Genomic DNA, 16,828 nt, shown 5'->3' on the forward strand with positions numbered 1-16,828 from the left:
TGTTAGCATCCGACATCAGACTGTCTGATCGTCGCAAAATCCAGGATGCATGTTCATCATGACAGGACACACAAAAATCAAATAGGAACCAATGTTGTGAAACACACAGGTAGTCGGCCATTTTGGTTCGAAGGCGCCATTTTTCTGTGATTTTGGTCAATTTCCATTGTTATTTTATATCTTTCATTTGCTTTTAAACATCCTTTTTTTTTATTGGTAAATGTGTTTAAATGTTCTCAAAATCCTTTTTTTTTTTTTTTTTTTTAAATTCTTAGTAAGCTACTTTTGTTCTAATGACCCTTGTGAGAATAAGCGGTTTGGATAATGGATGGATGGATTGTTGCTTTGCCTTTGACTGTCTTCAGCTGTTTGGTTGTAAATGCTTCTGTGTTGTGCTTTTAGTTTTGTGAAGCACATTGAGTTGCCTTGTGTATAAAATGTGCTATATACTGTAAATAAAACTGCCTTGCCTTGCCTATTGTCCCTACATAGGGTGTTCTATTGTTTGGAACACTTTGCCCCCATGACAGGCTTTGACAGTACTTGCAAAGTTTGTTTGGAAGGACACGTGGGCAGAGTGAGGCACCCTGCCAAGCTCTCCCTCATATTTTCCACACGGTGTCTTGCTGCACGTCAACATTTTGGAGGGGAATGTAAAGCGCGGGCACGGCGCGGTGAAAGCGGCATGATGGATCACTGGCGGCCCTCGCATTAAATGCTTCAATGTCTCCATCTCGGTGCCAAAATCATCAGCATGGTGGTGCGTGTCATTACAGGAGGAAATTGGAAAAAGAAAATACATGACAGGAGCGCCGCTCAGTTGAATTGTGCTGCGCTTGTTGCGGTTTCAAAGCTGTTATCATTTAATTTAAACTGCAAAGAAAAGAGTTTTCTGGAAATAAAATCGAATAAAATGGAACTCACCGAGATATCAAAGTCGGTTTCAGTGTTAATTTCAGGGATTGTTCCTTGAAACTTTTCCGCGCATCATGTTTGTTACAAGGGACATGACCACATCATTTCTTGAGCTAATTTGGGGGGGGGGGGGGGGTGTCAAAATGGCTGACTTATTCAGTTTCAAACCAACTGGATCTTTCTGAACTCATTCACTGCCATGAACGTTTATATTCGTCAACTGCAATACAACCATCTACTGTCACCAGTGGATACAATATATTGGCATTAGTTTGTAAGACAATCTCACACAGATTGTCCGTGAAATTCAGGTTTGTAAACCTGTAGCTGGCTGCATTGCATCGCTTTGGAGTTGAGATGACTGTAGCACAGCTTTTGAGTAGAAGATAAAGATTAAGAGGTGAGTCTCGGCATGTCACATTAATTATGAGGTAGAGAAATCCCAACAGGTTGGAAGTCAAAAAGGTTTAGGCAATGGCTACTTGAACAGAGTACCTATATACAGTGTATAGTATAAACAGAGTACGTGTCGCGGTATGTGGTCGAAAAAATGTGTCGCAATCCTGAGAAAAGATTCATGCAGTGAATGATGAACATCATTGTGCCTTCAAAAGCTCTTTCAAATTTTTGTTTTGTTTTATAGTACCAAAAGTACCAAAATCTTAGTGTCAAAGGCACTGCTCTGCTTTGACTTGCTTCTTTTCACAAAAAGCTTGCTGATTACTAAAAAAATGGGAAAATGATAAAAACAAATAGAAATTTACTTTTCCTTTTGGTAATTGTCACAGAACACAATATTCAATGGGTCATGAAAGATTGGTTCATATGTTCTAAAATGGCTGGCAATGCGGGGGACTCCGCTTTGAAAACGCTGCCAGCCGAGCGAGTGAGTTAATAGTTTTGTTTTGTAATTTGGGGAAAAATGCTTTTAAATTGGTTAATTTATTTTTAGTGTAACTTTATTTAATTTTGTATTAATAAATAAAGTGTTAATATAAAAAAATTATAATAATCTACCAGAATCATGGAACCGGTTGTGTTCCAATAGCAAAGATGCATCTGGAGGTACCAGGTGGCGCTAACTATTCTAGCTAATTAGAAGCCTGAAGAAAGTCCATCACAACCTTTCTTGCAATCTTACATGCGAGCTAATAGTTAATTAGTCTTACTCATGAATATATGAAGCAAAGAATGATGGATAGTTAATTATATAACTTCAGTCTTTTAGTGGAAGAGCATTTCATTGTTCTCTGCCTGTTACTATACGTGGTTGGCATATATACAGTAAACTAATGCCAAAAAGTTATTAGAATTTTTTTTTTTTTTTGTCAAAATAATTGACATTTCCCACGGCACACCTGAAGATCTCTCACGGCACACTAATGTGCCATTGCACACTGGTTGAGAATCACTGGTATAGATAAATAGACGGATACTCACACTGAGTGTATTCTTGCAAGAGGGCGAATTCTGCGGGGGTCAGCGTGACCCAAGCGTCCTGGCCGCTCGTCATGATTCTCAGGCTTCACCGAACAGCATTTTTATCCAAACCAATGATCAGTCTCAACGCAGGATGGGCTGTTTGGACATAAAAAATAATGTAAGAGGAGAAGAAAAATATTGATATGAAAATATGTCACATTCAAATCAGACTTGGGCGTCATGCTCGACACACATTACAGGGCTAAGCTTAAAATGCCTGGCTATTTGGCATGGCCAATTTTAAACAAGGATACCTGCTTGTAATGGTGGCTCATTCGGACAAATTCCCTAGTTGGAGTTGGTGACAGTATCCAACATCAAATGGCAGCTTCATATATATATATATATATATATATATTTATTTTATTATTTTTTTTTTTTAAATAGAGAGCCCCCAAATGTCTGTGTCAAACCAAAATGGCTGACTTCCTTTTCTAATTGAGGCATTGGTCTGTGAGACCTTTTTGCGGGTTTTGTGACATATAAGAACAACAACATATTCTCCCAATTAAGTTTTGACAGGTGGCGTTGATTTTTCGGGGCTATTTTCTAACTTTCCATGAGATGCTACTGAGTGAGTTAAGAGGGGTGGCATTTGGTACACCTGCAATCCATCATTTTTCAGCAGGATACACATACTATCATACACTGGTGAGTTTTCGGGCATGTCTTGTATCCGCATACGTTTTATAAAAATAGCAGCATCCTGGCCGGATGCAACAAGTGCAAGTAGAAGACTGTTTTTTTGTTTTTGTTGTGCATTCTGGGCTGTGTCCGCTGGCATCATCGGACCGAGCTGTTGCTATGATGACGGCGCAAGCAGCCTCCCAGACTCCTAATGACACCACCGTCCACACTGCCCGCATTAATCGCTTGTTGCAGTTGTTGTGAGGCCAAATTATGCACAAACCATCAGGGACATGCAACTAACCCACCGATGTCTGCACATCGTTACGTTAGTGTCCCAGCTGTTTGTGAGCGGTGAAGCCTGAATGACTGCAAGTCGCCGCCACACATGCATGCAAAAGGCATCAATTATTGAAATATAAAGTGCTGTGTGTCGCGCGCGCACACGCGCACTGCGTCTTCCTGACATCCTAAACTGGCTTATCATGTCATTCCGAGGCATGGCTCATAAGCGGCATCCTCACGTGTGTGCTCACGCTTCAGTGTGCTGCAGCCATCAGATGGAGAGTGCCTTCACACACACACACACACACACCAAAACACAACCATACTGCGACAATCATGATAAAAAAGACATCGAGATGAGGTCAACATGCCACCGCTCACCTGCTGCAGAGTCCAGGGAGCAGATCACGTTCACAGATGAGCCCACCTCCAGAAGATTGCCGCCAGTTGCTCCAGTTGGTGGACGAGGATGAGGAGGAGTGAAGGCGCTTGTGATTTAGAGTGTGGAGAAGAGGAGGCGGCGGTGATCTACTGGGGGATCCAGTAGGTGTTGAGGCAAGAGTCTTTCTATTGTAATTAGATGCGCTTGTGATTTAGAGTGCGGAGAAGAAGAGGAGGTGCTGATCTGGTTGAGCATCCAATTGGTGCTGAGAAGTGTGTTTTTTTGTTTTTTTTTAAATTACAAGAGGCGGTAGTGATCAAGTGGGTGCTGGGGAGAGGTGGCAGTGATCCGGTAGAGGATCCAGTGGTGGCTCCACTAGGTGCTCGGGTTTTTTTTTTCCTATCCAAAGCGATCCAATCAGCGATCCCAGAGGAGGATCCGGTGGAGGATTCAGTTGGTGAGCTATAAGAGGGTCTTTGTTGTGATTAGATGTCAAGTGCGGGGAAGAAAAGGCATCTCATCGAGGCACCATCTAGTGGATGAATGTTGAGGCAGGAGTGTTTATGCTGCAATCAGATGTCGAGTGTGGAGAAGATGCGGCTGGGATTTAGTGGAGGATCAATTGGATGCTGAGTGTATATTTTGTTTGGTTAGAAGTCAGGCGTGAAGAAGGATTGGCGAATCCTGCGGAGCATCCGTGGGGTGATCCAATGGATGGTCTTGTGGGTGCTGAGGCTGAGGAGTGTATGTTCTGTAATTTGAAGTGAGTGTGAAGTAGAAGTGCTCGACGTTCTAGTGGTTGATCTGGTGGATGGTCTCGGGGGTGATCCGGTTAAGGATCCACTGGATGGGTCAATGGATGCTGAGGCTGAGGTCTGTGTTTTTCAATCAGATGTCAAGTATGTACACGGGCGGCATCAAAGGCAATTTCTGAATTAGATGTCACGTGTGAAGAAGAAGGGGTGGAGATCCGATGAAGGATCAAGCGGATGATCCAATGGTCGATCCTGTGAATGATCCAGTGGGTGTTTAGGCAAGAGTGTTTATTTCTCATTCAAATGAAAGGAAAAAGGGGGGGGTAGAGGTTGAGCAAATAATCCAGTCAGTCTTTCTGAATTCGATGTCGAGTATGAAGAAGAGGATGTGGGGATCCAGCGAAGGATTCAGTGGTCGAGCCTGTGAATAATCCAGTGGGTTCTCGGGCAAGTGTGTATAATTTCAGATTTAAATGTTGCATGTGTATCAAGAAGGGGGGTAGAACTCCAGTGAATGATTCAGTGTGCGCTAAAGAAAGTCTTTTTGAAAGACATGGCGAATGTGAAGAAGAGGGGTTGTCAATCCAGCGGTCGATCCATTGAGGGCTCCATTGGATGCGATTGTATTTCTGAATTAGATGTCGAGTAAGAGGCTGCGGTGCTGCTGCAGCTCACTCTTCATGTTGGGGGTAGGGGGGGCTGTTTGTTTTGCTCCAGTCACGGACGTGCGAGAGAGCGAGCGAGAAACAGTGAGAGAGAGAGAGAGCAGACTCATCATTTTTCCCGCCCCTCTCTCTCCTTTTCTTCCCTTTCTCTCCTGTCAGCATGAACGTAGCATCAGTTAGCATTCAGTGTGACAGCCACTAAGTGCGCCACCTTTGGGGAAAACTCCCCCAGGGGGTTTAGCGGGGAAAGTGAAGGAGAAGGACACGTGAAAGAGACAGGAAGGATTTATGGAAGCACGCATGCTGCATTCTACATTCATGTGTGATTTCATCCAGCATCACAACAATAACTAGAAATGCAAAGTGGGATCCAGTATATAACCGCAACGTATTACAACAGATGCATTCTGGGTTGGTTCATGCATTCCAACACACTAACTGAATGGAACCTACCAGTGGTGGCAGTGTATCTGGTACCTGGGACTATGGGTTATTGTTGGTTATTCATCTGACTTAATCCACCCCTTAATAATGCCACTATCAAATTTAAGCTGTAGGGTTCATCAGTATTATGCAAAAACACAATATAACATATGTAGTTTGCAGCCCCGCTATTTCATGGATTTTTTTTTTTTGGTACAATGAATATGTTGTTCTAAATCTCGTCTATTCCTGGTGTAATTCTGTTATTGGCCACAAGATGGTGGCACACAATTTACTCCAAGACGATGTGAATTTGTAAGAAGAAGAAGATGAACGAGGAAGCAGAGATATAACCCGAAAGTCATCCGCACGGTCTAATTTTACAATGTCATGACATCCTCTGTAATCCTGCTTTTAAACACTACAGAAAATAATGGCAGTAGGTTCTTTTAATAGGGATGTCGCAATATTGGCAATACCGTGATATCGCGATATTAAAATTGCCACAATATATCGTCGTCGTCATGTCTCGATATTAATAGCAGCAAACCTGATTAAAAGCCCAAGTTGTTTTCCATTTGTGCAGTTCCATCACCCTCTAGTAGTTAGTTTATTAGTGCAGTTTAATTTGATGCCACCTATGTTTCAGACCCACGCTAATCGCCAATAGGAGCGCATTACTGGACAAGCCTATTTCTTTGTGAATGCTGTTATGTACAAAAACCGAATATTGTGCTGATTTTTTTTTTTTTTTTACAATATCGTGAGGTTTTTATATATCGCCACCCTCCCCACAATATCGTGACAATTATCGTATCGTGAGGTTAATATTGTGATATTATCATATCGTGACATTTGGATATCGTGACATCCCTATCATTTTATAATGTACACCTTTGGGCATGATTATTGATGTATATGGTGAGATAAGTTAAGTTTGTTAGTTTGGAAAAACGGTTTAGGGTTAGGGTTAGACTTTACTGTACTTTTGCGTTATCCATTAGTTGTGTGTTTAAAGACTTTAACAATGAAATGCTATTAATTCTATTTAAATATGTCTATGGTAGTATTTCAATGAGTTATTTACGTATATATCATGGCTTTCACTTATTGTGGGGTTGGTCTGGATCAGAACTCCCGCGATGGAGATATTTAGCTAAAAACATGACAGAGAAGCATAGTCTAGGGGCGTTTATTTTCCCCTTGCCCTTCCCCTTATTGGGCACCATTTTGGGTGAACCGTCAGGCTCCCTTAGTTGATCATTGTTTTTTTATGTCTCTTTGTTGGGTTGTGTCTGTATTCAGTTTCATTGCACCTTGTGGTACAATGACAATAAAGCTATTCGGATTCTGACAAAAATATCAAACACTGAAATAAAATACGTCATACTCACCAAGATGACGAATAATAAATGTGTTAATGTATTTACTCGTATTAATTGCTACAGGCAAGTTTTGCTAGTCAATGTCGGCTGTAGCAAGATAATGCTTACGTCATCGAAACAAATTTGAAATCGAATTGGCTTGACCAATCAGAAACAGTCCCGTTGCTAATACAGTTGAAGTACCATTTACCAGCACTACTGATTGTGAAGGCCTTGGGCAGATTAAATTGATTTGGCAACACAAAAAGGCCGTAATCTGATTAGGCAAAAACACGCAACATCCATATGCATGTAATAGAATCAGTGTAGCCAAGACAAATGCGGCCAAATGAACACAATAGACTGTTGGAAAGAAATTAATACAGTTCCACGGAACAAATATTAGAATTTAATAATAATGAACAGTTACGCAGACACAAATGAAGACAAACTTTTTTGCGCCACGGTTTGTGTTCAAATATCTGCTGCTTCTAAAACAACAGTCAATGCTAACCGTTAGCATGTCGATGGCGATTTGCATTGTTTGTTAGCATCAAGTACGTACGTGTCATCTTATGGCCATCTATTAGTGAGTTGTTCATGTCACCCTGGCCACCACACTGAAACATTTCTGGCTCCGCCCCTGGGCTGAGGAGACACTATGGTACGCAGTCAAATAGGGAACGGATCATTAAGTGCACCCTCATCTCATTCGTTGCAAAGCGAGCCGTCTCCATGGCAACCTTTAAGTGCACATCAACCCTCTGCAGTCGATTCACATTGCTGCTTCGAGGCTTTCTCTCCGACTACAAGAGCTTCGGAGGCTAAAAAGTGAACAGTGTTTATCTTGTGAGGCCAGAGGAGTAATTGGATCTCCATTCAACCTCTGGATACATAATTCTAGCACTCGTACTCCACTTGTGAGGCTAAATATAGCAGCGAGAGCTTGCCTGAATGGGCCCCGTTATGTAAGCTCCTAAAAGTCTACGGGGATGACCGGAGGCAAGGTTTTCCTTCCCGAGGCGACGGAACCCAGGCCGGATTGGCGTCCTCACAACAAGGAGCATGAACGGCACGTGAATTTATGGCCTCCCCAAAGTCTTGTGCCAACTACTAATTGTCAACGTGCGTGGTCAACATCTTCGACAGGACACTTCATTGGAACACCTGTCTTCAAAAATTCTGCCTGGTAATGCGATATTCACACGGTGGTTGGTACGGTCAAACAAAAAGAAAAATTGGCTACGTGGTGTAAATTAAATGAGTTAAAAAGAAATAATTGGTCTACCAATGTAATCACGGTATATTGAAAATAAAACAACACAATAAAACAAAACTTGAAATGTTCCAGTAAAAATGGTCTAATTCTTTGCGATAAGTTCAATGTGCCTTTACTAGATAAACCTGGCATTCTGATTATGTTTGTGGAATATGAGTTAAGCATCTGATTTTAGTCATCTCAGGGGGCAGCCATTTTGTCACTTGCTACCGCCCTGTGACAGTAATAATGACTTACATTTATAATGCACTTTACATTTCACAGCATTTACAAAGAGCTAAAAATAAATATAAAAATGTTAAAGGTTACAGCAGACAGTTGGTTTGGATAAAATATAAATATAAAATATAAATATATTTGGATAAAAACACTACCTGTCCAAGCAATGTGGAGTAAAAATAGCCAAACAAATTCATCTGTTACATTCAAACTCAAAGAATTTCAAACGAAAATCAAATCAAGCAGTTTGAGTTTGTACAATACAAACAATGGAGACAGCATACACACAAAAAAAGTGTCAGCTTAAGCTTCTTTTCTTTTGTTTTCTGTTGTTTTCGTCCAGATCTAATGAGTACTGACAGATGTTATTCATCGTGGCGACATTTTGTCCAGGGTTAAGCGGCAGGCCTCGGGCGTCCATTTTACGATGCTCCTCCAACCCAGGGCCATCAATACGTCTGCTCTGGTCTCATTTTATTACTTGTGATCATTAAAGAGAAAATCACGTTAGAAACGATCGATGAAATGATTAGTCAATTGCTGCCGAGGGTTTAATGTCAGGATGCATAAGGTGCACCAGGAAAGTATTCACAGCGCTGTATAGCAGTTTGCTATGTAAATATATTAAAAGCTTTTTTTTCAAATCACATTTACCCCCCACAAAAAAAAAGCACTTCAGGCTGTGACTGACAGTGCTTCACTTTATTCACATTTTGTTGCGAATTTGAAGGAAAACAACACCATGTCGGACTTGGCCACCGGAGGGTCAGAATAATCCAGTCATGCAGACAGAAACAAAGAAGAGTTTCACACCCACTATGTCTCATAAATCTAGTAATATTAGTTCTTTGCTGAGGAACAAGAATATATGCATGTGATTATGAGGTTATGAAAGCATGGCTGTGAAAGAATGTAGACACGTGTTCATGAACACAACAGACTGCTTGTGCCATCTGTGCTGCCGCTCATGCATGACGAATATGATATCATTCTGATGAATATTCACAGCTGCTTAGAGCTTCTTCTTTGACACGGCATTAAAATGTAACAAATGACAAACACCAAACCAGCCTTAAAACCCTCCTTTGAAAGGCTAACACTAGTTTAATGTCCATATCTATACCGTTATGTAAAACCCTAAACAAACGAAAGAAAGCCTATAATGAAGGCCTAAACCCCGTATTTCAGTATAATTTTTAATTAGTTATGTTCAAACCAATAAACTAACTGCTAAAGTAACCCAAATCGATGATGATGTAATATATGAAGTTAAGTACATAAAGAAATAGCAAGACAAATAAAAGTATCGTATGACTTTATTTGTCGGATATATTATTGCAATGATATTCTAATGCTTGGATCTTCTGCATATACAGCAGATGCTGACGGGGAAGGAAACAGCGCCATCTGCTGTGCAAGATTTCTTTCCACCACAAATTTTCCTATACCACAACTTCCATAACGCACCACTCTGATCCTCAACTCCATCTGTTCACATCCTTCCATCCATCCATCCATTCAGCTATGTATCATAAATAACGATTTTCTTTCCCAAATTCACAGTGTCACTGCCAGACATTTTCAGACCCTCTTTTACCCTAATGTTTGAAAACTATTTAAAAATAGATAAATAAGGTCCTGGGATTGAATAGCTGGACTGTGAAAAGTCAAATAAATATCTTCTTGGCAGTGAATGAGCTAAATAAATATTGATTGATTAACACATTCAATCCCAAAGACATATTTATATGTCAAGACATATAAATATGTCCTTGGCACTGAATGAGTTTTAAGAGGCTAAAAAGCAAAAGGTTGTTAAAAAGTTCTTCAGTGTGTGGAGTGAGCGGGAGGAGCCGCGGTCCTCAGTTCCTGGGTCTCAGTGTGATTTCAACTTGATGGAGAGCAGCTGCGAGAAACTCTGCAGAGCCCAGTACAGCACACTGAGGGACACCAAGGCCTGTACAACACAAATGTTCCAAGTATTACTGGAGCGTTGCAGTATTACCCGGTAAAGCCGACAGAGGGAGACAAAGGCCTGCACAACACATTACAGACTGGGGCAGTATTATTACAGTAATATGACATTAGTAGTACTACAGTATTACATTTTCAACAATATTAGTGTTACTTCCAAATCTTTTCACCAATTCAACAAACTCCTTGAAAAGTCCTTAGCCTCATTTGAAAGCATAATTTGAAACTTATTTGAAACACTAACCTTTTGAAGTCCTAACCCAAGCGTGAAACTCAAATTTGAGACCCTAACACAGACTCCAAATCCCAAATTCAAGCCATAAACGGGGCTTGAAACCCTAATGTGAAATTTTAAACCGAAACCTTAATCTTTGCTCGAAATTGAAAGTCTGTCTTGAAAACCTAACCTTGTTTTCAAATCCCAACTCAGGTTTAGTTGAAACCCTAATTTAAAGCCACAAACCTGTCATCAAACTCTGATTTGAAACCCTAACTTTGTCTTTTAACAATAATCTGAAAGACTTCTCCATGCTTGAAATCCCTAACCCAAGATTCAAACCCTAATCTGAAAAACTAACCTTTGCTTGAAACCTAACCCAGGCATGAAACACAAATTTGAAGCACTAACTCAAAACTGTAACCCGAACTCTGTCTTAAAACGAACTTGAAACCCTAATTTTATACCCGAACCCTAACAAAGTCAAACTCTAATTTGAAACCCTAACCTTTGCTTCAAAGCCCAATATCAAATCCTAACCCTGTTTTAAAATCTTAATTTGAAACTTTAGGAAGCCAGACAATATGGTTACGATATTTCCATTAGACTCCACGTTTTATTGATTTTAAAGTTTTAATTTGACATTCATACCTCTTTTGCTGAAGACCTTACTCAAAACATTACCTGAACACCTGTTTACAATCACGGCTGACCTGTTTTCTGAAGTTAAGCCGTGAATGGTCGTTAACTGATCCCTGAGCAGTTATGACGTCATTTTCAGTCGGAAGAAGTGACAAAATGGCCGCCCCAGAGATGGCTAAAAACAGGTGGATTTTGCTTCTTAACTCATATTCTGCAAACGCAAAATTAATCAGACTGCCGTGTTTCAACTAGTGGGCCTGCTGGGAACACATTCTTGTAAGAAACGCGTTTGGGTTGATTCCACTTTAAGTAATGATAACTAATTGGATTTTACAGTGTGGTTTTGCGCTGAAACGACATAAAAGACGATCGCTTTTTTTTCCCACTCTTAGCCTCTTTAATTGATATACTAACGTAGAATACCCTAAATACTAATTATTAGCGTTAACCTGGACCCAGACTACAATGGAGACGTCAGCTGTGTTTGAACTCGCCATATGAAATACTTGAAAGCCTACTTTGCCGATTTAATGTGTTTCGCTTGTCAAAATTCTTTTGTATCAAGTTCTGCTGTGACCAACCAATCAGAGGGCGGAAAAACATTGATGTCATCGAGGGCCAGTGCTCCAGACATGATAGGAGAAATTCCAAATGTGATTGGTCAAAGAAATTGCTCATGTAGTTGAAGTTACCAGGGCCAGCACGACTTGTTCTGAAGGGCAGATTAGAATGACATGGCAACACGGAGGCTGAAACCCGATTGGACAATAAAACCTAACATCCACCAGTGTGAACGTGCGCTGCACTTCATTAGACATACATGTGTACCGTGTATGCAGCGGTGCCTTGATAAAATCAACACGAACATCCCGCTCTTCATCCTCAACTGTTCATCCATCATCACTAACGTCATGTCAACATGATGTCTCGTCAAACGGACGCAACACACATGGGCGACACATGCGAGCACCACTACGCAACATGTCATCACAACCACAACACATGCTCACGACTGTAAACCGTGTCGAAGCGGACCGCATTTATACATCATGCTGCACATGCGGCCTGCTCTGTGCATAGAGTTACTCTTGGGTATGCGATGAACCCCCATTGATGCGGCCGACGTTGCAGTCCCCGCCCACCCGCAATAGATGAAAATCTGTGATATACAGACCATACAATTTTTCCGCAATGGTTTTACCCCTACCACATGCTTAAAAAACACATTTAAATTGACTTTGTAATCATACAAACACGCAAATGAATACTGTATTCACTGTACTTCTAGGGGTCCAAAAACACATCAGTGCTCCTAAAAGTTCCTGTCTTGTGTTTAGTTGCACTTTCACCATACAGGAACTGCTGTTTCACATGTGTTCCGTCTGGTGTGTGTGTGTGTGTTTGTGTATGACAGCAATATTTCTCATGGCTGCGCTCCAGTCTCTGGTGGGACGTATAGCGGCCCAATGAAGCCTTCCTGAATGCCTAGCTCTCATAAGAATAGACCAGGAAGTTGGAGTTGTGTGTGTGTGTGTGTGGGGGGGGGGGGGGGGGGGGGGGGGTGCGTGCGTGTGTGTGTGTACACGCATTATTTCTACCTAATGTTGCTGTCTCCTTATAAAATACAGAGTAACCTCCGTTTTTGTCTTGTGTACCCCGAACCCTTTCATCATACCATGATACCCTCACTCGTACATATTGATGGTTCTTAAAAGTAGAACATAACACAACCGATTATTGAATAATAATAATCATCATCATAATAATAATAATACCCCACCCCTCCTGCCCCTTTTTCTTTGTTTGGTCTCCCTTACTTTAACATTTAATTCGCAGGTCCTCTTTTTAACTCAAATTTAACATAAAAAAATATGTTGACTTGAAAATAAATACGTAATATAAATTAAAAAAATGAAATCAAAAATACATAATACACTTGCATTTTTTAAACTTTTATAAAATTTAAAATTTAGCACAAAAACATTGGAGCTCCTTTTTAAATAGGCATTTCGATTTTAATTATCAGAAACAAAACACATGTCCTCCTGGGAAACAAGTTGTAGTATAAACACACTATTTGCTTATCATCTTGGAAATAAAACACAAAATGGTTCCATGTACCCCTTGTATGGGAAACACAGATTTAGGCCATAAAATTGAGAATCTTCAATGGAGTGCTAGCAAATATCTTTAGTTTGATCTTGATAAATGGTTGAACCAAAAAAAAAAAAAAAGTGTGAATGAAAACGTAACATTAAAAACCCATTCAAGCATACAGTATCCTATACTGAATTCATCCCCGTATCCTGAATTTTGCCAACGGATTACTAAAGTAATCAAGTACTTTATACGCTTTACTTTTTGGTAGCCCGGAACCGGAACTAAATCCCATGACATGCATAGTGTCCTCTCACACAAGTTTACCTTATTAAAATAATTTCTACGTTGCTTGAATGCTAAGTGGCCATTTTTCACATTGATCAAAGTCCGTCAGCACACTTTTTTTGGATGTTTTAAGCTGTGACATGAGGACACAGCATCACCAAAGTCCTCTGCCAAAAAGTTCTGAATTATTTTCCAATGTGCCGTAATGTTCCCATGGCAGCTCATATATCAGCACGTCGGAACGCTGATGCTCAGACGATTTTTCATTTGAAGACAGCCATGCAGCTGCACAGGGCTGACATTTTCACCCCACTTCCGCTCGATACAAGACAATAAAATTGCTTTTTTGTCACTGATATTCACAAGAAAGCATCAACTGTGCTAGAGTAGAAGCAAAAAATACAAAGAACGAAAGAAGTAATTTAACAAATACAGTACAGTGTTACAACACTGTATTGCGGTTTATTGTATTGTCCCCATATGTCGTGAATTTTTAAGCAATTGTTCTCCTTTTAAATAAAACTTCAACTGGGCTTGACAACTTGAAGCAAGCATGCTGTGCATCTTATTTGAAGAACTGGGTGAGATAGAGAGTGAAAGAACTAATGAATACTTCACAGAGTACTGCTCATTTTATATTACTGTATAGTGAATACATTTTAGTTGGCCAACTCGTTTCCCAATCGTTATGAGCCAGAAATTTTTAGGAATGAGTCTAGCGAGGAAGGGATGAAAGTAAAATGGAAAAAAAAGAAAGCAGCAAGGGGGTACAAAATTCTCGGTTTTAGGGTTCCTCCCCTGAGGAGAATTATCATTTAACACTATTTTTTTTTATTTTTTTTTTTTTTTACAACTTCTTGACTTCTAAAACGAGGCGATCAGCAGTGAAACCCGTTTTTACAATCCATCCCTGGAGAAAAATTTGCATTAAAAACATTTTCTTTTACACCTCGACTTCAAAGATGAGGAAAACCAACTCAAACTAAAGCCTCTTTTTGCAGTGGACATCACAACCGAGTTTTGCCTCGCTTGCTGTGCCATGTATAAGGTACTGATAAGGGATCCCGGGTGGGGCGGGTTGGGGGTCCAATCTGGAGTCAATTTGTGACATCGTTTCATAGGTGTAACACAGCCCGTGCGTGTAACCTTTTATTTTCAAAGTTAAAATATCGCTCTTCGAGAGGCTGGCATTGATGTTGCATTTAAATTCCTTATACAACTCCAGCTGTCAAATACTTTCTGAATAAATTATTCTACATCATCCAATTGATTAATTGAGCAATCGTCCAAAAATTAATTTGGAATTATTAAACAACAATACCAATACAATATAAGCACATAAAGTGCGCTCATTATTTTCAACAACTTCAGGTCACTGTCCTCATGTTTTTAGAATAAAATCATTCGTTATTCAAATAATCCTTGCAACCCTATTACCTGATTGGGTGAAGCTGCAACAATATGTAAAGGCGTGTTCATTCCCAGTTTTGGTGCATATTGTCTGAAAGGAGCAAGCAAATGAATGCAGAATTTCCAGCAAAGGTGGGATATTGCCACAGCGTTGTTGCTTTCCTAGTTGGTTGAATTGTTTATTTTTATCAGTCATAAATTGATGAAAATGAAGCGCTTGTTTATATTTTCACAGCTTAAAGAGAGTAAACGTGGCTGCCCTTTGTGACTCAGTTCAAGGGGATTCCTCAGCAAAGACAAATGAGTCTCTGGGGGGTGGCAAAGAGGTTAATGGCCCCCTCGACTCCTTCCATCCGCCCACTGATATTTATAAGAGTTATGACGCCCCTGATTGTACGCTCCCGCTGCGGACTTTGCTGGAAAATACGAGGCTGAGAAAGAAGACAGCAGTGAAGGGATTATGGGTTTTTTTTTTTAAAAAAAAAGGAAGACCTTACAACAGTAGTGAACTTTGATTCCTCGGATATGGACAAAGAGCACTAAAATAGTCATTTCAAACCAAATGCCAGACTTTGTGCTTTGAGGTGAAGCTTTCTTCAGAAACTGAATTTAAAAAAAAAAAAAAAAAAAGCTACAAAATTTCATGTTGCGGAGGGAAATTGGCTTTAAAAAAAAATCCATCTGGAAAATTCCATTTAGTTAAGTGAAACTGTTGCAAATTATGGTACATGTGCATTACTAAATTTCACCATCATGCTCCACGTATATGGATTGACAAAACAAATCATTTTTGCTCATTTATAGGGTTATCCATTTATGTAGGGATGCAAGGTTACAATTTGATGTGAATCGGGAAAAGTCAAACGGACAAGATTATCGTATTGTTATTGAGGGCTGCTGGAAATGGCTAAAATGACCCTAAAATGGCTGCTTCAAAACTAAATGTCAGACCGCCTCTGTCTTTTCAGGCATGGCTTCCTGAGACTTTTTTTTGTAGGTCTACTCATGATAGACAATGCTACAAAATTTCATGTTGCTAGGTTAAACTGGCTTCAGTGGCTGAATTATTGAATTTTCCCCCAAAAAAACGATGGGCCCAAGAGACTGCTTCCTCCCAGGTACTTTTGACCACGTAACAAAGTGATCAATAACAGAGCACATGGTTGCTGTGATTACTGTGGTTCAAATGCCAGTGGCCCAATGAAATAACATGCTTCTCTTCTTCAAACCGGGAAGTATTTGCACGCGACCGCTTTTCCGACACTCCGTCCAGTCTTCCTCATACCGACCTTCTTTTTCCACAATCTCACGCTTCGGCGGCGGCCAACTTGGAAACGTCGTCGGGAACCGATTTGGTGCCCAAACGACTCAAGGACGATTCGGGCTGAGGGGACGCTATACGACGCCATAAAGTGGACAAATCCAACCAAACTGGCAGCAGGGAAACTTTTCCAGGCGGGACACTTGAAGAATTAGATTTTTACGACACCACGTGTGATTGTTAGCCAAGACACAAGCGAGCCTGTTGGATTTTAATAAAGCAAATGGAAGTCTTTATGCTGCGAAATGATACGCCACTACGGACCACTTTATTGTAAAATATTACTTATTTTCATAAGGGAACACTATGAACGTCCTCTATCATTATTTTTGAATGATTTGGGAGTAGATTTGACACAATCTTCCCGTGGGAGCAGACACCCACTTAATATTTAAGAGCGGATTTAAAACCTTCATATTTGATAAAGCTTGTCGTTCGCGTCCTTAGATGTGCTGCCTTAGGTCTACAATGCTCTACTGTTCG

The 16,828-nt window shown here is 40.4% G+C and overlaps 2 protein-coding genes across 3 annotated transcripts in view; both read right to left on the minus strand.

Annotated features, from left to right (window-relative positions):
• dgkb (diacylglycerol kinase, beta) overlaps positions 1 to 5,460 on the minus strand; it is a 54,818-nt gene extending 49,358 nt beyond the window's left edge. The window contains exons 1-2 of one of the 2 annotated variants that reach the window (XM_086037813.1): positions 3,691 to 5,159; positions 2,356 to 2,493 (exon numbers count right to left, since the gene is read on the minus strand). In XM_086037813.1, coding sequence (XP_085893939.1) covers positions 2,356 to 2,428 — 73 coding nt within the window. In that variant the 5' untranslated portion in view covers positions 2,429 to 2,493; positions 3,691 to 5,159. Of the gene's footprint in view, positions 1 to 2,355; positions 2,494 to 3,690 lie in introns of both variants that reach the window. The other variant, XM_086037814.1, reaches the window with a different exon arrangement.
• Positions 5,461 to 9,077: 3,617 nt separating this feature from the next.
• agmo (alkylglycerol monooxygenase) overlaps positions 9,078 to 16,828 on the minus strand; it is a 38,178-nt gene continuing 30,427 nt past the window's right edge. The window contains exon 13 of the mRNA XM_086037815.1: positions 9,078 to 10,353. Coding sequence (XP_085893941.1) covers positions 10,273 to 10,353 — 81 coding nt within the window. The 3' untranslated portion in view covers positions 9,078 to 10,272. The remainder of the gene's footprint in view (positions 10,354 to 16,828) is intronic.

The sequence above is a fragment of the Filicampus tigris genome, chromosome 8 (assembly GCF_054856515.1).
Source record: "Filicampus tigris isolate MCC_2025a chromosome 8, RoL_Ftig_1.0, whole genome shotgun sequence".
Classification (NCBI taxonomy): Eukaryota; Metazoa; Chordata; class Actinopteri; order Syngnathiformes; family Syngnathidae; genus Filicampus; species Filicampus tigris.